Raw genomic sequence first — 24258 nt, 5'->3', positions numbered from 1 at the left:
GGCCAGGGGACGCTGTGCACCAGCAGCCTCTCTAGCCCTGGGAGCAGCCCAGGATTTCTACCATGGGCTTGAAGACGCTCCAAGGTGCAGCGGAGGGAAGGAGCCTTAGCTACCGCAGGCAACCAGCAACTCATATTTAGATTTCAGGCTACCCTGAATATGTGTGTGCAAACACCAGTGGGGAGATGATGGCATTGCCAGGGCTGTTTGATGAAATAAAGGAAAAGTTTAGGATGAGGGCCCTGCTACAGCAAGTTCTTTAATTTAATGAAAATTAAAGAACCTGCTGCTAGTGTAGTTGTCACATATTCAGACTTTTTATAGAAATAATGGCTTTTTCTGACTAGTTCTTCACTACATTTCTCTCTGGGAAGCCAAGAAAGTTCCCAATTATTGATGTCACATCTTATCATCTGCCCTATTCGGAGGACCAGCCGACATTTCAGACTGAAACCCAGCTCATCTTGTGCAGCTAGCCCTATGCAGGGAAATGGACTGGGCAGGTATGAAAAGACTGAGTAACAGTACGCCCATGTGTTCTGCTTAAAGCTATCCCAGAATTTTGGTTTTGCTAGTGTTCATTTTATAGACACCTCCTCAAGAGGAACAGCAGCTGTAGTATGCTGCCTGGGTTAGCAAGAAGTGCTACACACAGAGATATATACTGGATATGTATTAGGAGAGCACAGAGGGACTCTGTGCGATGACCGTGTAACTGCAGACACTCTGCAGGTGTGTATTTACAATCCTATTTATATAGTGCTGAAAGTGGACTACATTAACATACAGTGTGCATGATTCACCGTCATTAGTTCTGCCTTCCAATAATGTGGACCGTAAGATAAATAATATCACTAGAGCCTCTCCCATACAATAAACAGACTTGTTAGTTTAGTTATATACACAAAATTTCCAACTGCAATCAGAGATTCTTTTTAAATTATTAAAAGTTCTTGAAGTGAAACCCTTGTTTGAGTTGAAATGAGCCAGCTGACATAAAAAACCAAGAGGAGCCAAGACTTGTCTTTAAAATGAAGAATAAATTTGGTATCTTAAATAAACAGTATTATTCTAAACATGCTCTACAATAAACCATGTATTTTAACAAGAGTAGATACAAAATATCGTCATATTTATCATCAGAGCTTTATATACCTGTTGGATTACTCCTTTCAAAGCCTTAAGAAATGTAACAGTGTCTTTGAATTAAAATGCACTTTCTTTATGCTAAATCTGTGAAAGTTCTCCTGTGGGAAACACTGAATTCTACATTAATTTTTTTATTAAAAAAAAAAAAGCTTACACAGCCTCAGAAAAAAATAACCAAGTGGCAAAAATCCCAGCTTTGTCCATTCAGCCTTTGATTCTGTCTTTGCCTTAATAAAATTGTTGACAAAATTAAGCTAATCTTTGCAACAACTTTTTCATCTTTCTGTAAAACCAAGGAGTTTAACTAGCTGTAGTTCCATCAACCCTGACATGCAGCTCGCTATAAAGATGAGATCCTTGTCATTTTTTTGTCCACGTCTAACATTTAAGGAAAAAAAAATTAAAAATAAAATCCATTTAAACTCTAAATTTTGGCTACAAAACATCTCAGTAAGACACCAAGATACTGTCTCTCACAAATCAAAACAGTAGCAGTAGTACCATCTGTAAACTCAGAATTAAAGAGCCAGCATTTTCTATACAACTGTAAAAAGTATTTTTAAAACGCTTTTTAAAAAACATTTTGCTCATTCTATAGCATGGGCACTGAAGGCTATAAATTATAAACTGGATCAGAAAGTAAATTCACCATATACCAGAATGACTCCTGAGGTAACTCCATAAAAGCTGAAGCGCTTGCTGCTAGTAGTTAATGGGATAGCCCAGCTCCAAGTCAGAAAGAGCAAAATATGTCTTTTTCATTAAGAGTAGGGAGGGAAGCTATAAAAGGTACACAATTAGTTAGCTTTTCAGTGATTAATTCAACAACTGCAAAGCCAAAACCAACTTTAGGCACTTAACCATGAAACTGTCAGGTCTCTATGCTTGACGATAAAGCGTCTATAAAGTAAACATTAACTTCTGTGTTTTTTCTATGTGCATATTCCATCATGAGAAGATGATTACCAAAAAATCACCAGGCAAGCTCAGCAGAGGCTTCCTATACCTTATTCCCCTTAACAAAGAGGTAAGATGTGCCCAGATTCCCTTCCTTTTCCTTACTGCCAGCTCCAGTAAGGCAGTTCATACAGTTCCCTAAAACCTGACAGAAAGGACTGAAAATCACATTGAAAATCTCTTCCCCAAGGAGGGGATAAGTTCATCGCAATAAGGGAGCTTTAAGGATGAGGGGACCCCTATACTAACCACATCCTATCCATATCAAGGCAAAAGCAGGCAGCAGCTCTTCCTCAGACCAACTCTCCCAAGGAAGCAAATGAAAGCTCTGCACAAGTAAGGAATGCAAAAGTGTAAACTTTATCATCTCTTTTAAATAAACTCCAAAATTGAATAACTATCAAACAAATTGAAAAAGACCAGGAAGGTTACAAATTAAAAGAAGAAATCAACATATTTCTCTGACCTGCAAATATTTAATTCAAGCACATTCTTCTTCCAAACAAGATGCCTGTGAGTGTTTTGATGGCTGTTCATAATCAAATGTGTCACTTGCAAAATTACAGTGTTCGAGAAGGGTACTGGGCAACGAAAAATGGTTTTTGCTAGAAGTATGTCACAAGCACATCTTTTAGTTACCTCAGAATTGCACAGGACTTCGCTTCATTCCTTTGCACTGGCTGCATGCGGGTTGCTTCACAGAAATGTAACTGCAGTAATCTGCTTGACAGTAAACAGTAATCAGTAAACACTATTTACTGAGCAGATACGTGTCCCTGCTACTCCTTCACTTTACCTATCCTCCGTCTCCATCTTCCACTCTCAATCCCCTTGCTCTCAGAAATGTTAGAGGGGGAAATAAATAAATACAGGTAGTGAAACAGTGAAATCCCATAGCTGGCAAGGTTTTCCTCTCTGAATGGACAAATTCTTAACTCCGTGCAGCACCAGACATTGAATGATTAGATCCTAACCAGGGAAAACACAGGAAAATGGTAATAAATATCGCATGGTAATCCACAGGAACTTAGGTCCCAATGTGATTTTTCTACAGTCCTACGAAAAAACAGCATTACAACATCCATAATCTCAGCTCGTATATCAGAGCACTCTCTCCATTCTCCTTGCCCTTTCTTCTTTCATGTAGTGTATTTCCTAAGAAAATGTAGTTTTTCTGCAAAAGTGAAGTCAATGCAGTCCCATTCCAGACTGAAAGCAGCACAGCAAATCTGCAAAAACTAACACAGACCATCACACTGCACAGATACAGGTGAGGAGTGAAGGGTTTATGGCAGCATTACTCTGGTAGGGACTAATCTGAAATTCCTTCTGACAAAAGAAGTCACAGTTTGCTGGAGAGAAAAAATAAATTATTTGTATTCAAGTGCAGTAAGAGCACTTCATGTCATAGTGGATTTTACAATATCTTCATTCTCTTTCTATTCAGGCATATGTCTTTTTAGCAAAAAATTCTGAAGACCCAAGAAGGTAAAACTTGCAAACCAAGAGTCTCATTCACCCAATTAAAATAAATTCCTGCTGCTGTTTCTTTCTCTCTCTATTTTTTAAGCTCTTTGCCACTGTCAACTAGCCACTGTCATGCACCACTATAGATAGAAAAATCTTTTAAAATATCAGCTTTTCAGATGCTTAATTTTGTCCTATTCAGGTAAAATGTTTTGGAGCGTAAAGTTCAGCAGAGCTGCCAGGTCATCTTTCTTAGTAAAGATTTTCATATGCGCAAATAAAAACTGAGGAACGACTGAAGAAAAAAAGCCCTAGACAAACGATTTTAAATGTTTCTTAGATAATGCAGTACCACAACAAATCTCCAAGGAAAGTTAAGCTCAGACTGCCATGAACACCAAATAAATCTGCACCACTGGGATATTTAAGGTCCAATAAATCTTACTTTCCAGTGTTTTAAAACTCCAGAAGATACTTTTGCGGCTCTAGACTCTGTCTGCCTACTAGCTATCAACTGAGACCTGCCATTTGTGAGAAATATTTTCAGAATATACTCATGTTTGTTGAGCTACCAAATCATGAAAACTTTTATTAAAAAAAGAAACCACAAACACACATATACATACATAAAAACCAACCAAACAAGTTACTTTCTTCAGTTTGTATGAAAATGCTCAAGAAAGTTGGTCAAAAATGCCCATATTTCCAATTCAAATTATTATTATTTTTTTAAACTCTTTTGTTGCATTTAAAAATATAAAGCCAACAACTAATTGCAAAAAAATAAAATGCCAAGCAGTAAAACTCCTCACAGAAGAGCCAGGGGTTAACATCAACCTAAGAAATCACACATTGTGCAATTTATTTGATATTGTTAAAAATACTAACTGCTGAAAAAAAATCAGATGGTATAAAAAACCATTTTATGTACTATGCTGCAACTGTCTGCAATTTGGTTATACCAAAAGCACATTTTCTGGATTACGAAAGACACTGCTTCCCTTGGCGTGACAAAAACACCCTGATGGCATGGCATGCAACCTTGCGAGGGCATTAGAGCCTGCTTCCATAGAGATGTACCTGTCACACCAGACCTTTGGTCCCTGTTTCTACACAGCTGTCCTCCACTGCCACCTCCACAAGCCTTTCAGAGAGAAGTTGGTGAGGACAAGATAAAAACACACCCGTGAAGCCAGTGAGAAGCAGCAGGGCACATAAGCAGGTGCATTTCCTACTTTTACTTTTCATTCCCCTTTGGGAAATGAACTGTTTTCCAACTACAATAATCACTTTTAAAGGTGACAGACCAACTGGGGTCCTGTTGAAGGGCAGCTTCATGCAGTGAAATACTCCTTTGACCACCCTGCGTGGGGCAACAGAAAAGCAAGGTGGCGCCTTACAAAATATTGTTACTGTGTCCTTAGTCCAGCGAAGTGCGGTAAAGTACAAAACTCTAGTAAGTGTAACATGAAGTCCCAAAAATCACAGTTCCCCCTCGGCAAGCTGCAACAGTTAGAGGTTGCCCAATGAGGACTGGGTCTTACTCTAGATGAAGCTACAAGATGTTTTGTCCCTTCCAAGTACAGGGAGAGATCAGAATAATCAGAGGAATTAATCAGTCTTTGGTAGTATCTAAGTTACTGCCAGGTTGACAAACAAAGCAGGTTAGATTCACTTTTCCAAAAATTTGCCCAAAAAATCCCCATCCTAAACATTAAAAAAAAAGTCAAGTTATGTTAAACTTTGTTTTTCTGCTAGCAAACCTTGTGTCACAAAAGTGATGCAAAATGAATTCTTGCCTAGATTTGTAAATTTTTCCAGGAGTTGTAATATCCTGCATTTGATGACATCATGAAACTAGTAAGTAAAAGTTGGTTTTCAATTTGTTCTACTTTTCCCTCATTAGTGTCTGTGTCAGAAACAGAATAAGAACCCTCATTAAGTCACATTAAATTCTTTAAACTCATTAAGGGCTCAGAGAAAGAACAATACAAACACTGGTGTTTTTGTAAAAAAATTATGCAACACAGATGGACTTCCATGTCCATGTATTTTTAGAATGGATGTATATGCGCAGGGCAGCCAAAGCGAGCCATCTGCATGAGGGAGAAACAGAGTAGCAGAGGCAGAGCACACCTCACATGTGACAGAATGACGGATAGAAATTAATTATGCACAATCACTTCTGACCTGATATTGATGTGGCACTTCACGCTTTGTATTGTGAATTCTGGCAGAGCTGGAGTCAGTGCCATACTCCACACAACTTTTTAACTAACGATTCTTTGGGACTTTCTACAGGGAAAAGACAACCTTGAGGGCCACACAGCCAGCAGCAATCAAGTGGCAATCACATTTTTTGTCCACAGACTACTTTGATTGCAGCTGCTGTAGCATAACATACTATCTGATTGCAGTTGAAGATACATCTACTAGTCATGCATATGGACTTACATGTAAGATACAGGTGTGTGCAGAGTTTCAACAGTCTTGGAGAATATATCTGGGTGTGCAAAGGGTGGGTATTTGTTAGAAGATTTATTGTAGCTGAATGACTCAGATATATATACTGTTGATAACTTCTGATCTTACCCCCCATAAGACTGGAAATATGAGCTCAATGCCACAAAATTATTTACATTCCTACAGTATGCTCAAACAACTATTACAGGATTAATTTAATCCATTACATTATTTTTTTTCATGATAGACATAACATGCAAATAGGAGCTTAGTTCTAAAGAAAACTCCAGATCTAAGGAACGTAAAAGGAGACTAATTGGATGGCATAAATTTCAGATGGCTGTAGGACGCCACAGAAAGAAAACAGTATATACAGTAGATGGGAGACATGAGTTAATGTTTCCTCCTTCCTACCACTGTAACAGCTGAAATGAGAGGTGGGAATTTCACTGAGAGCCCCCAGATTTCAGGCTCCAGAGCTGGGTGTCTGGGCAGCATGGGCAGGCAGCCTCTGTTCAGCAGCTCTCCCCTCCCATTGCTCCAGCAGAGGCAGATACTGTTTACCTGCAAGGCACATGGTAAGGCTAATCTATTTTCATAAGCTTTTCCCTCAGGTATTTGGGGCAAGGTTTAGTTTATTAATTCTGTGTGTGCATGTGTGTCCATATCAATCCGTGAAGGAGGAAAAGGCTCAGCAATGATCAACGTGTATTGCATTTTTGGTTTGTACTCTGTAACTGCAGCTGGCCAACGTCTGCCGAGTATATTTAATACACCTAACACCGAGAACTCTACATAGAAATGCAAACTGTGTTCAAGTTCGGAAAGTGGACTTATCTTTCTTTCATTAACTGAACTCATGAAGCAAAGTTTCACCTGCATAATAAGTTTTTATGTTACACATCTCACAGCTTCTGCCTGAAGAGTGGTGTGTGAGAAAGTCAAGAAGACTCATATGTTGGAAACACTGAAACCCTTCACCCCCAAAGAAAATTATTTTATCCTAACTCATTTAACTTTCATTAAACCACATCTGAATATAGAAATTTTAGGCACTACTTAACTTCAGTATCTACTTCAAACGTTTTTAGGTGAGTTGAGATTTTGTTCTTTAAAATAGTCCCTGTAATGTCACTGGGATATCCAAAACTAGTCTGCAAGGTATTTGGTTAGGCAGACCATGCCTTTTTCCCCCCTCTTTTTAATTAACTACTATCAAATATTCCCTTGTGCCTTTTTTTTTTTTTTTTTGTGAACCACCAACCTGTGTGTTTAATTTTTTAAGTTTCAGTATGTACTTCAGACTGCAGACTTTGCAAAGTAGGTCAGGAATACCCCAAAGGATACACATTTGAAGGCTACAGATAGCAGAACACACCATTTACGGCTTTGTATATACACATACATACACATTCTATATAATATAGGTAGATAGATTCAATGATTTAAACACACTACATCCATACTGTGTGTTTCAAGAACATTCAGATATTTACACTGTTAGATCACCACTCATTTCAGACTCACTCTAGTGCCAGCTGCCAAAAAAACGTATACAAATCAAAATATGTTACCTTTGTTCAAACAATACTGCTGTTCATTATATAATAGAAACTATCATGCTTAATCTTCCAGGAACCAAGAACTGGTACATTCTTGGATCAGAGGTGGCTTGAAATGGTTTGAGGCAAAACTGAAGCACACTGTTTAAGTAAATCTTGCTGATAAACATTAAGTGCATTGATGATTTTTAGCATAATCTTTTACGGGTGTTTTTTCCCATGATCTATTAATAAACTAAAAATGCTTGAATATTTTCAAAATACAGAGAGTATTGTTAAGTGTAATGGGGGATCTGAAAAGGATGCTTGAGAATAGACACCACAAAGAAGTAAAATGTGCCTATAAAAATTACACGTTGACTTTGAAAATACGCCAAAACCTAATTTTTCCTTGAGCGCTCTCAGTATTGTCCAAGTATCTCAATGCCTCCTGTGGGTACTAAGCTACAGGCTGTGATTTTCATTTTCTACTACAGATGAAAAAATTGATACAAGCAGTTTTCAAAAATACGTGTCCGTCACGATACAGAGAAATACAGAAAAAAATTGTAAAAATGCCTAAATTCTTGAGAGTTGGACCCTTTTAAAATAATATTTCAACCTGGGAAATTGAGAAATTAAAAATACGCACACTTCACTTATTGAGAAAAATCTCTTTTACAGCATTACTACTCCAGCACTTCTTCAGATTTTTAAGCATTTTACAATTTCATCTCAAACAACATGGATTATACAGTATTCATCAGGCAGACACAATCTTCTTTACAGACAGACACAGACACATACAACTCTGCAGAGGCCAATCCTGCAGCTTTTACTGAATCCAAAAGTCTCCCTGATGACAGTGAATATTTTTCAAGAATGAGAACTGAAGGATCATGCCCCAAAAGTGCTTATGAAGATGAGATGTAACTTCAACAGATTGAATGTTAGATTAAATCTAAAGATTGAGGCAAGACAAGTCTGGGGTTTAAACCCTAGGGAGGATTGACATTTAAAGTGTTGCCACTGAATTATAGCTCTCCACATTGGGTGGGGTAACCTCCTACTGGGTGGAGTGTCTCCCCTAAAGGAAGGGAAAACTGGCACAAGCCAACTCAGTCTTTGAACGATTTTCCTACTTGCCAACTTATGAAGTCGTCCTGACGTCAACTTCGTCAAGGAAGTCTATTGCCCAACTCCATCTTTTACTGTAAAAAGTTTGCTTGTGCTCAAAACCCCAGCAGATGTAGAAAAGAAATTATGGAAAAGAGACAGAAAACCCTGAACAAAATAAAGAAATGAGGAAAAAATGTGTTGACTGGATTTTACAGTCATTTTTAAAAATCATTTTGTTGGGTTTTCTCGTTTCTAATATCAAGTTAATACAAACAGATACAGATCACTCGAAACTATTACTAAACATATTTTAAAATCTCGTTTAGCTTTAAGACACGGGGTGGAGAAAGCACAAAAGTGGACACTGAAAGATAACATCTCTTATGTGTTCTGCAATGGCTAGTTAGTATCTTCCTAATCAGCGTCACTAACAGGTGTAAAACATACTCATACTCGGAAAATAATATTCATTGAACAGCCATCAGAGGTATGTTTAACATATTATTTCTCTCTGAATCAAATTGTTTCTCTGAAAAGAAGGAGTCAGGTGCTGGACAAGGCAGAAGGAATCCTGGGGGGAATAAAATTAAAGCAAAACAAAACAAAAAAAAAAAAAAGGATAAAGCATCTCAAAGTGCCCATAGTGGGGGGGAAAAGTAAAAATCAGAAAACAGTTTAAGTTACCGTAACCTGAAATGCACCAGCCATCACAAAGAGCAATTGGAGAAATCCAGCAGAGCTCAGCAGGAAAGATTTTTAATAACAGATTGAAAAACAAGAATAAAAATAACTGCATCAACAGGGCCTTTCTTCCTCAGGCCACAAGCCCGTTTTTACTTGATATTTAAAAAAAAATGCAGTTTGGCCACTAAAACCAATCCAGAACATTATTAAAAGTTAAAAGCTACCAATTACTTCTGTCTGTTCTTTTAAAGCAAAGTTTGGCATTACGTCAGTTGGTTTAAAGAAAACAAGAAAGAGAGAGAGAAAGAAGGAGAGAAAGTTTCCTGCTTGTATAAATTAAACCACCAGGGAAGGTGTCTAGCCACTTGTAAAGCATTTATTACTGGTTTTTAAAGGGCTAGTAACATTTTAAAAATTAAATATTTTAAAATAAATTTAAAGGAAAAGAGTAAAGATGATCTGAGCCTGGAAAGAAAGCAGACTTATGAGAAATTAGACATGCATCAACTGAAGCTAAGACAGTAAAAATTACTATTAGGACTAAACTTTGCAATTCAAAATAATTCTATTTTCAAGGCAGAAAGTCTTACTGTAGCTGCTGTACTCACACACATCCCTTACGAGACGGAAAAGTTCCACCGAACTTTATGGGATGGAACCAAGTGGGTTCTGCAGAAACGTCCTACAGAAGCGCCACCCGTGGCAGCGACGCAATCTTATGAAGCATTTTCTTTCAACAGCTTTTCTAAATCCACATACAGAGATCCCCAGCAGGAACTAGATTTCTTAGTTAATGCAGCAGGACCATATTAAAAATCACTGATAGAACGATTGGCAAGTTCTGTTAAATTTTAGATGTATTTCTCACTGGTGGTGTTATTATAAAATTTTAAAGAACCACTTTAGAGGTACTAGAAAATAAGAATCTGATAGCACAGAACATGAATAAAACATAATAGCTATAAGTTTCTTACACACAGCTGTGCCAGTTCACCTAAATCATAGTCTTCTAAACTCCGTGGTGCCAAATCAGAGGCTCCTCTGACTCCAGACAACACGTCAAGTGGAATGGTGTTCAGTTGTGCAACGCTTTTGGTGTGTGACAAAATGTCCACTGGGGATTTAAATCGAGACTAGGGGAGCTATCCTCCCATTGCTCCGTGTTTCATTTGTGCCTTGGTCTGCATGACAAGAAGTCAGAGTAATACTCCAGCACTTTGCTCCCCTCCCTGTGCTCCTCTGCCCCAGCAGCGTTTCTTGCGTTCTGGGCACATGTACAACTGGCGAAGGAGCTGCATTCTGGAAGGCCCTTTATTGATTAGGTGCAAAATAACATCAAGGAGTGAATAATAAGTATTAACTGAAAAATGTAGTTGCATGTCTTGCCCTTGTAAACATTTACTATTTAATGGTGTAATTGTACTTTAATCCTTCACATCATCTAATATAACTCTTTGTGCTTTTCTTTTAATTAGCAACACTCAATCCGAAAAAAGCAAAGCCCAGAAAGTTTGTACGTACCATAAAAAGCGCAAATAGTTTTAAAATTATCAAATATTCTCTTTTTGGATGTAGGCCTATCTTTTAAAGTCAAAAGAGAACTTCATTGGCACAGGGCAGGAAAAAAACTCCATAATTCATGACAATACCAAGAAAAAAAGTTCTTCTCCAGAAGGACTGGAAAGGGCACCTTTATTTATCTTCTGGACAGACAAAAATAATAGAACCTAGACCAGATATGCTGTAATTAATGTATCCAAAGGTCAACAGGCAATGGTATTTATACAATAAATGGGCGCAGACTACGCTGGTTATAGTATTAATCACCAGTATTTGAAAACAGCATTGTTTTCTTACTAGGTAAGAACTTGAGAAAGTTTCAGAAACGAAAAAGAAACCCTTGTCTTTTTTTTTCCTCTTACCTGCCTGCTATTCTTTTTACCCAATTGTTTTTTAACTCATGAACTATAATATTTCGGACAAATATATCCAAGTTTACAGTTGCCCAGGACTGCCAAAAACAGACCCAGACTACCTCACTAGTTGTGTTGAGGAAACTAAATTAAGTAAGGGCAAACACCAACTGGAAAGTTGTCAGTTTACTGAATGAATGGCTTCATTTTACACACCAGTTAGAATACCCTAATCAGAATATATTTCTGTTCAAGGCCAACACTTTCACTACCAGGTGGCAGTTCGTTCTACTTGAAACTGCATTAAAAATGCAATTCATTTCCACTATACTTTCACCTAACAAAAAGGGTTGTCAGATTCCCAGCCTATCATGTTCAAAAATATTTAAGCATAAACTTTCTCACAATGTTATATTTGGTGCTACCCACAAACCTTTATTGAAGCGATACTGCCAGTGTGGCTTCAGTTAAGATCTGAGAATGTTTCCATTAAGATTATTACATTAAAATATTGTCAAGAGTTTGTAAGAAACATAAATATTCATATACATACAGCCCCCCCAGCCTTAGAAGGAAAGTTCCACATAAAAAGAAAAATTTAAATACGTACCAAAAGTTGCCTGGTTGTAATTACACTTTGGTTTTTTTCCTAAATATCTCTGCTAATTTTTTAACTCTTTCACACTGTAATGTAAAATAGTTTTATTTCAAAGCAACTGGCTGATAAAGTGCTAAAAGAGGTAATTCGCATGAACAGAAAGTAATTAGTCATTGTTTGTACAATGCTTTGAAAATACAAAACCCAATGTGTCAACTAGCATTAAAATATAATACGATTGGAATACACAGATTTGACAAGAAACAATTGCATGTCACAGACACTCCAGTCCACAGACAAGAATTAGTACTTTGCTGTTATAAATGCAGTATCACGATATGTGGATAAGAGCATTCTTTACACTCAGCCAGAGCATGCATGATAATAGTGTGCACCATGAAAGTTTACAACAAATGCTAGAGAAGATATTACTGAAAATAATCCTGCTAGGGATTCATCAAATGCTACTGAATTTACTCTCACTGATAAAAATGTAAGTCAACCCATAAAGCTACCATATAAATTATACTAAAAATGCATTAAAAACATGAAAGGATAACCTGGCTGCATCGCGTTTGATGCCCAAAGAAGTCTCAGATCTGTGAAGTTGTCATTTACATTCTTTTCCTTTATTAACAGTGCTATGAAAAAAAAAAAGCCATGCTCTCACAGGCAAAGACTGCTCAGTGTTATTTGGAGTCTGTTTTAGAGGATCACAGGCAATACATGTAAACTTAAAAGCTGATGCAACTTTGCCCTTTACTTACTTTGTTGTGACTACGTATATGCAAAGTTTAAAACAGACAAAGTTATTTTATGCAACCAAAAAAAAAAAAGCGATAATCAGACAGAACAAGGTGGATTAGGAACTGACTGTTTTCTCATGTCTAATCTCCCTTGATTTTAAAAAGGTGAAGCAGACTTCTGTTGTCACAGTCTGAGGATAAACTAGTATACAGGCACTGATGCACTACTGAACTTCAGAATCACTGATTCTTTGCGGCAAACCTCAGGCAGGTATACATTATTCAAGAGGAAAAAAGAAAAATACTTTTTTTCCCTTTACAGAGAAAGGTTCCACTTGTTTGGTTTGACCATATTATTAACAGACTTTCATTCAGCGGTTAAAATAGAAAGAAAAAATCTTTCAAAGTGTTGATATCATTTCCAGACAGTCCTGTCAAGCATCACAATTTACAGGAAATAGTTGATGTTCTCACACAAACCGTGTGTTTACTCATACACCCAGAGTACTTAAAAAAAAAAAAAAAACAACCTTCACTCTTTTGGAGGTTGTTTTTTTAAATGTCACTCTGGTGGAATATCTGAGAGAGCTGTCTAACCTAACACACAGATTGTGAACATGAGGCAAACACAGACTGCAGTTCAGAAGACTACTGTAACTTTTATTCTCATTTTGTCCACGTCAGGAACTGGCTCTTACCACTACTTTCCTTTGCTGCCCCTTGCATTTTTAACTCTGGCAGTCTTCTCTTAATGTTCAGCTTTTACTAAAACCAACAGGAAAGTAACATGATGCCACCAACATCCACAGGATTCAGCTGCGCGTAGTTGAAGACAGCCCGAGTGACAAAAAAGTTTGATGGTTCCTTGAGAGACTTTACTGAACTCAATTAAATATAACCTGAGACACATAAAATTATTGTCTCTTTCCATCAGCATTCACAATGGGCTGCGCAGTGTAAGAGCAGGGAAGGCAGCATGGGCAGCAGAGCAGCTTACATTTTCTTTGCTAGACAATCTTTCCCCCTCGGAAGGGACTTGTCGCCTTGGCTCCCCAAGAGTGGGGACCCGGCTCCTGCTCTGCCAGGCAAGGTGCTCGCACTGGCGGAGAAGAAGCGATGGAGGGAAGACGTCTCTCCAGCTTATCACTCAGTCAGTTTAGCTCAGTCAGGGCACTGGAGAAGTTTGCCATTTGCAGATAGAAAACACAACCGGTCGTGGGAAAAAAAAAAAAAGATAAAGAAGACTAGCGGGCCCCACTAGAACCCGCGTAGGAGTGCCGGGGTGTCTGAGCTCCGTGATTTGCAGCAGGGAGGCAGATAAACAAAGCCCCCGAAATGTCAACCCCCCTCGGGGAGCCTCTCGTGCCCCAGGGCAGCGCGCAGCGGCCGCAGTCCCGGGCCAGACCCTGCGCTGCCCCGGAGCCACGATCGCCCACCCGGCCCCGGCCGCGGAGCGCCCACCGCAGCGCAGCCCTCCAGCCCCGAACTCGCCTCCATTCATTGCTCCCTTCGAAAGCCACACGCGGGTGGCTGCAGAGGGGGCAGCCCCCGCCGCAGCCCCCGGGCCGGGGGCGGGGAGGTGAGACGCTCCACGAAGTTGTGGCAGGCAGGGAGAGCCGGGCGCGGGGACGCAGCGCTGGCAGTGGGGCTTCGCCTTTAAGAGGGAAAAGTTTTACGTCTCTGTGTCACTGATGTAAAAAAAAAAAAAAAAAAAAAAAAAAAAACACCTAAACAAAAAAAAATCACCACCACCACTATGTCGCCTGGTACCCCGGTGCGACCGGGAGGGGTCCCAAGCCCTTCTCCCGGAGCAGCACCGCTCCTCACTCGGCCTCTCCCGATGTGTCCCAGGGAAAGGAGAGGAAAAATAGGAAGGGGAAAAAAATTAAAAGGGGAAAAAAAACGGAAAAAAAAAAGAAAAAAGTTTTTCCCAAACTTACTACTCTTCATGATGGTGTCTCTGTGCCCCGTTTGTCATGATCCCCATTAAAACTTCCAGCAGCGGCAGGAGCGGCAGGACTGTGCGACTGCAGCCCATCGGATGCGAACCCTCTGTGCTCGTCTTCTACTTCCACCCCCCGCGTCTCCCTTCCCCTCCCCCCGAGCGCCCCGGTGCCGGGGAACCGGCGGCCGCGGAGATAAGGCGCGGAGCGGCGCGGAGGGGAGGGCAGAGCAGAGCCGCACCAGCCCGCGGCCGCCGCCGCTCCCCTCCCCGCCTCCGCGCCGGGGGGCTGCTCCCCCTGCCCGCCGCCGCCGCTGAACTTGACCCTGCCGACTCCAGCGGGGCTACCGCCGTTTTGAAGTCGCCAATTTCCAGCCATCACACATGGCTTTGACCCTCCGGCGGGGGGAATGGGGGGCGCGGGAGAGGGGGGGGTGATGCACCGAGAGAAGCCTGTGAAATCCGAGCAGCCCCCGTTGCCTGGGATTATGCCCACCCACCCGCCGCTTTTGTTGTTGTTGTTGTTTTTATTTTTTTGGGGGAGGGGGGGTATTTTGGGGGGAGGGGGTGCACCCCCCTGCCCCCCCGGGCACACGCCACGCTGCCGCGGGCGCCGCGCCCCCGCCCCGCTGCGCCCCCCCCGCGCCCGCCGCCGCCGCGCCGCCCCCGCCCGGCCCGCCGGCCGCGGCGCCCTCCCCGCCGCCCCCGCCCGCGCCCCCCCGCGCTTACCTGTTGATTAACCGGCAGCAACAGCCCCGGCAGCCTGGAAGATGGTGGAGCCGCGGCGCGAGCCATGAACCGTCTCCTGCTGCCGGCGGAGTTGGACGCGGATTATGTGGCGGTGGCCGGGGAGTGGGGGGGGCGGGGGGCCGCGGCGCCGCTGCCTCCCCCCTCGGCCCCGCTCGGCGGGGAGGGGGCGACGGGCCCGCCGGCGGGCGGTGCGGTGCGGCGCGGGGGCGGGGGCGCGGCGGGCCGGGGGGCGAGGGCCGGGGCACGGCGCGGCGGCCCCGCCGGCAGCGAGGCGGCGGCCTGGGAGCGCGGGGCGGCCGGCGCGTTATCGGGACTGTTATCGCTTGTCAGGACCTCCGTCTCCCCGCATTACGTCAGTTTCAAGACACCAACACTATTAATATCAAAGGAGCCTTCGCGGAGGAAAGCGCCACCCCAGACGGAGCGCCCTTAAAGAGACAGTGCAGGCGGCCCCGCCGCGCGGCCCGCGCCGCCCCCCGCCGCCGCCTCCGCCCGCCGCCGGGCCACGGCCACGGGCAGCGCGGGCCGGGCCCGCCGAGCCGGGCGAGCTGAGGGGGCGCGTCGCCCCGCGGCCGCGGGGACTTGCGCCGAGTTGGAGCAGGGATAGCCGCAGGCCACAGGCGCGCCCCCAGCGCGGCCCGCGGGAGGCGGCTGTGCTCGCGGCTGTCACCGGGACCCGCGGCTGCCCTGCGGGATTGGAAACGGTGGCGGTGGGGATAAAAGGCGCGACCCACGCGCGCCGGTAGCTGCCGCCCTCGGGAGACCCCAGCCCTGCAGAGTCGGTGTCACCTCTGTGCCTGCCCCGTGCCCCCCGTTTGTGTGCGGGTGCTGAGGCGGGTGGGCAGACAGTTCCCAGGCTGAGCGATGAACAGTCCCGTTACCGCCCGCGCTTTGATACCGGTCGCAGGTCAGCCTCGAGCCGATCCGAAAAAAAACTCACAAGTTTTCCTCCTCGTGCAGAACTTTTTCAATTCGAAATACTCTTATATCCCCCATACTACGAACTGCCAGAAGTCTGCATGTCAGTGTAAAAACTGTCTCCAAGGAGAACCGGTACATAAAAGGTTCCTATGAAAGGGTTTTAAAATCCCAAATATAGTAGGCGTTAAAAACTATGTAAACATTTGTTGGGCATTTGGACACAATTTTTCTACAGTTAGGTGACTTTATATGGCGTGCTTTTCCTCCCATGCAAGTTGTTTTAAGCTGATTTCGTGTTCAAATTGATGCATTCTGCTTGCTTGCAACTACTAACATTATTCAAGGAAGAAGCTGGAAAAGAGCTAAATGATTACAGTTGGAGAGTTGAAGCTGCTTCCTCCCAAATATTTGAAATTGCATAACTTTTTCCTTCCAATTTTACTCTCAAACACCGGTAAAGTGTAAAGCATAAAACCTTCAGAGATACATGGTGACACAAATGAAACCCTATTGTAAAACTTATGGCATTCTCAGCCCTCGCTCCAAACTTAAATATTCTTCATACATACATATAATCCACTGGCAGATTTGTAAAGTAATTGCTTGTGTAAATCACCCAGGAACACATTTCTCCCTCAAGTTCTTTTGTAGGATTGTCTGATAAAGCACTTTATGAATAGAAAAGCAGTAATTCACATACAAGAGGTGAACTTGTCATGTTGAAAATGGAAGTTTGCATGATTAGGCAGACACAGTAGGATCCCCGACACAGGGAAAGGGGAACTCACTGAGTACATGTGGTATTCCCTCTGTACCCATCCACAGAAAATGAGTTTGGAGCTGCAGAGGCATACATTGAATAGGAGTGAAAGTAATCCCAAAATTTAAAGTTTTACCAAGTATGCCTCAATACTTTAGTACCTCATCCTTGGTAGCCCCTCACTCATATGTGCACAGACAGCCTTTCCTGACTTCATAAATTTACTTTTTCACAAGCTGCAAATGCCACGGCTGAACCACAGCCAAAGAGACAAGCCCCTTCCACAAAGTTTAGTGAATACAGAACTCTGAAAAGCAAGTATTTTTGTCATATCAATTCAAACATGTTTTTCTCAACAGTTTTCATTTTATTATTTTTACTGAGCATGTTGGCCCCAAATGACTGTTCATTTGGTATATGTCTTGCATAGGAAGGGTTAAAATAGGCAGGTTACTTGGCTAAGCATCTTACAAGCAGGGCTTGAGTGGAAAATATTTAAAGAAGAGTTATTTCCCTATACTTCTCTGCTCTGGTGAGACTTATTAATGTCTTTTTATTTTAAACCAGGAAATTATGCCCCCTGCACCTTAAATCCCAGCATGTTATGTGTGGCTGTAGCTTTCCTAAATTTTATTCACATTATGACAGACAAACTGTGAAGATCAATAACAGCAAAAACACAGATTTCAACGTGTGTAAAGTGCGATAACAAAGACACCATTTTTCACCTGTAGAGCAGAATTATAGAGATGTGTTTTTAAAGGACATAAGTATCTCTGTGCATGCACTTTTAAAGTGAAAACGCAAAGCCATTCGTAAACAAAGATGAGAAGGTAACAACATGTCTTCATAGTTTCAAGTAGACAACTCTAATGAAATACTCTATCTCTCAGAAAAAGTTTGTTACCATATCTTTATTAGAAATGCTTTCATGATACATTCTGCATTTCAAGTTAAAATAAAGCAGATCATGAAGATGTCAATATGAATCTGTTTATATTCACCACAAATAACTGTAGAGAACTTAACAAAGGCAAAAAATATTTTTATATATTTTTCAGGCAAATTATTTATTTATGAAATAATTTACAAAGAAAATTTTTACCTTATGGCTTAGATACATTGCATATGCTTATGATTGACACAATATGTTCAGGCTCAAAGGCCCATATAGACTTGCCCCTGCTTTTTGCTTTTTTTTTTTTAATTTTATTCCTAGCAGGAATATTTCAAAAAGGCCAACTAATTCATGAAGTCATACAATAATTGTTTGACAGTTGTTTCCAATATAGGAAAATAAGTTATGTATATTGTTTTCATTCAAATATTTGTTGATTTGTTGTTAGAATGCTTTGACATTGACATGCCACAAATTGCATTAGGAGAAATATTGTAGATTTGTTTTCATTTATTATCTTCTCCTGTCAAACTTTTCCAAAACCACTTAAAAGAATTTTTATTTCATTTTGTTCAAAACTTGTAGTCTGCATGAAAGTAGGTTGTTTTTGAAAAAACAAGTTCTGCTTTCTCTAATCGATAAGAGCTGAGGAGATGAAGGAAAAGCAGCAAAGCGAGAAGATGCACAAAGTGCTGCTTTCACTGAGAGGCATGAACAAAGTAACTTCTAAATAATCCTCCGGGTTTTTTTACAGTCAGGCACATTCTCCATTGAGGGAGAGTACAGAGGCCAGTCACAGTTGCTTCTTGAAGGAAAACAGTATAACAGTCATTGTTTATCAAGATGACATAACATGCCATTTTTGCCTTTATTGTTTAATGCAGTTTCTCTTGTAGTTTACTCAGTGTAGATACAAAGAGGGATTAACAGAAAAGCATAAGCATACTTGTTTTACAATTTCAGCCTTTTAGTGCATAACTTACTGAAAGTACTAGGGCCTATAATCACAATGATTTTACCTGATGGAACATGCATTTCAGAAATATAATCCAACTGTTTACCCTAACACGTCATAAATTGCAATTCCTTACAAAAACCTCAGAGATTGACATCTGTTGCTCTTAAATGCCTGCTGCTTTAGCACACATCATCAAGAAAGTATTTCTGTACTATTCTCCCTCTGGTTGGTAGTATATTACTTGAATTCTAAAGACAGTTCTCTTATACCGTCTTCAGTAATGAACATTTTGAGAAGCACTTAGTTATGTGTCTGAGGCACTCCGGTATGAGATTCTTGGGACCATAGACACGGCAACTTGCAGAATTTCTGCAGACCCACGTCTTTTCTTTGCACAACTTTTGTCACATGAAATCGTCAGGAAACTTTTGTTCCCTGTCTTACACCCTGCACAGAGTCAAGTTTCTAAACTTCAAATTGTGTGCCAAAGGCTAAAAACTACCACTGATTTTCAAAGAAATGGGACTGGGGACTCTAACTATGTGGTTGAAACATCTCTGAAAAGAGATTATGCGTTGTGATAGACAGGGCAGCGCTGAGAACAGCCAATGAAACAGCATGCAACTGAAGAGCTAATACCATGGCATCATCCCAGATTCAACAGATGTTTTCTAGGGGGATTGGATATCTGGTAATGGGAAATGGAACCTTTCTTTTCTATGTCACTGGTTTTAACACAGGCCAGTAGCAATGGAAAGTCAATAATAAGCGATGCTTGTTTGGTAGCTCTCTCCACTGCGGGGTAGAAGAATGTCCCCCTGAGTGCAGCACACCGTGGCTGGCTGGTACTTCCCCGCAGCCCGGTGGCACTGCTGCCAAAAGGGCCTTGCACAGCACTGCCTAGAAACCCTTTTCCCTGGGAGCAGCCTCCCGGGGAGGGATAGGGAACACCGACCGGGCACAGACTGCTCCTGCTAATGGTGTGTCTGCAGATAGTTAAATAACTCTGGCAGCCGCAAAAGATAATTTATCACTTTACACTATCATAAAATCTACTAGAAAATTAAAAATGCTATAACACCAGACTCCCTAAAATCATTTACATGCAGGAATCCACATAATTGTATAGATTTTGATCTTAAAAATGCTATGTAAAAGGCATTCATCCAAAGCTCTGAAAAGCCTCACATGCACATACACATTCATATGAAGTAATACATAATGAGTGTCTCCTAACAAATATCAATAAAAGAAGTGGCAACATTTCTTCCCGCATCTCAACTGCAAGATCAGCAAATCAAAACAACCTGAGCCCCCTGTCTTGTCATCACCCGCTGCCAGACAGAGCCACTACCTTTCCCTCCCTCAGTTCCATATTTATCCTGCCTCCAGCATTTCCAGCATTTCTGGGAAGGTTAATCTGGATTGGTTAAAAGTCTGCTGAAGTAAAAAAAAAAAAAAAAAGCTATAAGTGAGTTTAGCAGTTTTTACATTTGGTCCTATGTGCAAGTATTTTTCAATCTTACTCCTAAGGTTTGTTGCTATATAACTGCAGTGTTCTGAACATAATAGTGGTAAAACTCTCTACAGTGTCTCCTAATATAAAGCAACAGTTCTGTACAATTGAAGTGTTTGGCTCAAAAGGAATTTCCTTTCACATGATTTCTTGTAAATACTTTTTTCTTTTCCATTTGTGACTTCTAACCATGTTCAAATCTTTATTTTAATGTGACAGACTAAAAACAACATGCTTTTATTGAAAAAAAAGATTTATTCACATTTCTACTGATGCAAGGTCTCAGATTTAGTTTAGGGAAAGAAAATATCTTGCAGATATGTATATTTCACTTTGTAAAAAAGTGCACTTTCCATTCCATTATGAACCTCAAATTCATAGCCACAATATATGGCTGAGGAGGTAAAGTAGTAGCACTTGGAAGTCTCAGACACACAGTGCATTGGTAAAATTACCAAGATGGTGTCACTATTTTCCAATTACAAATGGAGGGAAAGTCACTTCAGGTAAACATTGCGATGTAACAAGCGGTCTTTAGCGATCTCTCTCTGTTTCCTATGAAACGTCTAAGCACACACAAGAACCCACCAATAGCTACATTCAACCAGACTAATTTAACTAACTTTCAGAGTGCTCAGTCCTTTGTGTAAGGAAGGGCTTGACCTTAATATGGCCTTACCCTCTGTATCATGAGCCAGTCCATCTTGCAAAGATCTGATTAACCACTAGGGGATTTTTATAGCAAAAAGGAAGAAAGATCAGCAAGTTCCCAGACTCATAGAATGTGAGGCTGGAAGGGACCTCTCGAGGTCATCGGTGTGATCCCCCTGATCAAGAAGGGTCAGCTACAGCCAGTTGCCCAGGATCCAGTTCCTCCTTTTGGAGATTTCACTATTCTTCCCCAGTCTGTATGACTGCTATAACTTGTTCCTGGTCTGAGACAACTCAAAGGAGCTTTCTGATCTGAGTGAGAAGCGCACCCTGACCCGCTTTCTGTCTGACCTCTGCATAAGAATTAATATCCATCCACAAGTCTTTTAATGGTTAGTCTTTGGAAACAGGTAACCTAACAAGAATGCCACCTTGATTAACACTAAGGCTTGTTGACACCAAGATTAATATATACCACATCCTCTAGTTGTGAAATGGTAGTGCCAGAGCCTTTGTCGAAAAACATGAAACAACAGTAGGCATCCTTTAAACTTATTCAGGAGTTTGCTTCATTTTCCTCAGTGGTTATCAGTCTTGAAAGAGTTTTCCTGTGGAAAGTCATTCCTTTAGGGAAGATCACAACCTACACAGGCAGCAGCAGCCTTAGCTCACTGGGTTCAGCTCTCTCACATAGAAACCTCATTTCTGTTCATACCTCTCACTCTTCAGGAGCTGGATCATGTGCCTGTATGCAAAGTTTTACTAAGCACAGCATGAATCAGGCAAAAATAATGCTGGTGGATCAGCATTCGTTTACACTTGGGATCTTGATGTGGTGAAGTGAAGATCATGACCCAGAAAACATGTGCGTCCTTGTCTACTTCAATGCCTGGAAAACTGATCCCACAGAGGGCCAAAAAAGTAGTCTTTAAAACTTCATTTTTTTTTCTCCTTCCTGACTCCACTGCTTTTAGTTCCTTTCATTGCTCACATAAAACAGACAGTTACCCTATGACATACTAAAATATTTATGTGCTAAAACTTCCTTTTTAACAATGGCCAGAGATACCCTTAATAAGCTTGTGAAAAACTTGGGTAGTTTGTGCAATTTTCCTGTATATGGTTTTGTATTTTTTTTCCAGTCAGTGTATGCATCAATAGAATAAAAAAAAAATTAAAAAAAAGCAAACAAGCCAAAACAAAAATCCTCTCAAACCAATTAACTCATCTCTGACCAATCCCTTCTCTCTTAGTTCTTTACCATTGCAAAACACACTGATATTATTGACATTAACATACTAATTGAAATAAGAATCATTAGCTATTTTTAAATAAAGGAAATAAAGCTATGCACTACATTATGACTAATATATGAAAGAGTCACTCATAAATAGAACATTTGTGATTAATAGCTTTATATTTCTGGGAAGAGGCATCCTTTTGAAATACTGATGCATACGATATGGGCAGAAATCAATCTGCACTATTTAAGAACTAGAGCCATAAAAACAAATACAGAGAATTTGAAAGTTATATCTAAGAAAGAGCTGTGTGACCTTCATGAGCCCTTAGCCACAGAAGCCAGAAGGGCACATCGGAAGCATCCCTGGAGGAAATCATACTGGTCTGGTGGCCTCTTTTTCCTTGCCAGGAGATAAACAACCCAAGTAGCAATCCAGAGATACAGCGAGTAAGCTGCACACTGTGATATGAATTCAGATGAGTAAATTTATTGCACTGAAAAATTAACTCTTTTTGAGGAATGCAGGTGATATAATACACAGAGTGAATCCAGACCAGCAGTGGGGTGTGCATTCTCAAGAACAGACGCAGAGAAGAGTGACACTTCGGAAAGTCTAGAAAAGACACTGATTTGGGAATTTTGCACATCACTGTTTGATTTGACTTTCACGTGCTTTTCTGAGGGTGTAAATCAAAAGAAGGGACCCAAATATGAAAATAGAAATACTGGCTTAAAACAAGCTACGAAGTACAGCTTTTATGGAGATGTGTGTACCTAGGCTGCTAATTATGACAAGCAGCCCAGTGAGGCTGTCAGGCAGAGAAAAGTAAACAAAAGGAGTATCAGAGAAAGGAGCACCTCTCCCATAGCAAACTTCATGTATCATTGAGATTCTTGAAGAGAAAAAGAACTTGTAGAAGGACAAAGTCTTTTTTCCCTTCCCTTCATAGTGCCATTCTTGTAGATATGCAAGTGTTAGAAAAAAAAAAGCCTACTTGGTAAGGGCTCATGCATAGCAAATTTGTTTTCCCCCTTCCCCATCAACTGTAATTACAGCCATTCAGACAAAGCTGGTTTTCCCAGTAGGACTGGCTGAAAATGCACTTCATTTACATGGCCTAATTGGGCTTTTTTGGCCAAGGTTGTTCTATGCACTGACACTAGGACTTGGTACTTAACATTGAAAAGTTCATTTTTGTGGTTTGAAGTTAAGGGTTTCATTACTTTGAAGTTAGAAAATCCAGAATGAAGGTGTCTCCTTTAACACTGGTGCTTCAGTGGTGTGTACATGCATATGAATAATATCAGTAATTATATTGGCCTCAACAGCAAAGAGTCTGCAAATTAAACAGACAGTCATTTTATTTCCTTCTTTCCTTATGAAAAAAATAATTGAGATGTATATGCTGTTGCATGAAGTATTGGTTATATGGTCTTGTGGCCTTCAGAAATCAGCACAGTGAACAGCTGATTTATGAAGATCTACTACAGAAACAGTTTAGGAAAAATCAGCTTCTTCTATATTCTACTATTTACATTAAGTAAGATTTGGTTATTTTTATTATTTATTATTTTGTTTGTAACTATCTTGTCTCACTCAGCAAGACACAGTTCATGAATATGTATCTTACAATCTTTTCTAAGCCAAGTGCACAAGGTTTAGTTTCAGGGCCTTCCACATTGTACATGTCCTCTACAATCGAGAAAGATTTTGCACAGTCATCAGTGCAAACTCAAGCCATGTCTAGAAAGAAAATTAACATAAATATTTCACCAGGCTTTGGTGTAGACAAGACTCCAGCAGCTGAACCTGTTTTTCCACATATTTAATTGCCACAGTAATTAGAACATAAGGGTTCAAATCCACAAATACATTTGGGTGCCTAATTCTCATTAATTTCAATTGAGTGGTAGCACTTACATCTCTTTATGGATATAGAAGACACAGAAACCTCAAGAATCTTATCTGTTCTAAAATGCCC

The 24258-nt window shown here is 40.8% G+C and overlaps 1 protein-coding gene across 6 annotated transcripts in view; it reads right to left on the bottom strand.

The window, feature by feature from the left end:
• Positions 1-15446, bottom strand: part of TRPS1 (transcriptional repressor GATA binding 1) — a 211990-nt gene extending 196544 nt beyond the window's left edge. For 3 of the 6 annotated variants that reach the window (XM_074556102.1, XM_074556106.1, XM_074556112.1), the window contains exon 1: positions 14578-15023. Coding sequence is in view for 1 of the 6 variants with exons in the window: in XM_074556112.1 (XP_074412213.1) it covers positions 14578-14587 (10 nt within the window). In the remaining 5 variants the exon portion in view is untranslated. Of the gene's footprint in view, positions 1-14577; positions 15024-15308 lie in introns of those variants that run through there. The other 3 variants (XM_074556097.1, XM_074556131.1, XM_074556122.1) reach the window with 2 other exon arrangements.
• Between the last annotated feature and the right edge of the window lie 8812 nt (positions 15447-24258).

The sequence above is a fragment of the Zonotrichia albicollis genome, chromosome 1 (assembly GCF_047830755.1).
Source record: "Zonotrichia albicollis isolate bZonAlb1 chromosome 1, bZonAlb1.hap1, whole genome shotgun sequence".
NCBI classification, from domain to species: domain Eukaryota; kingdom Metazoa; phylum Chordata; class Aves; order Passeriformes; family Passerellidae; genus Zonotrichia; species Zonotrichia albicollis.
Note: the sequence above shows the minus strand (reverse complement) of the source record. Positions and strands in the feature narration are given on the sequence as shown.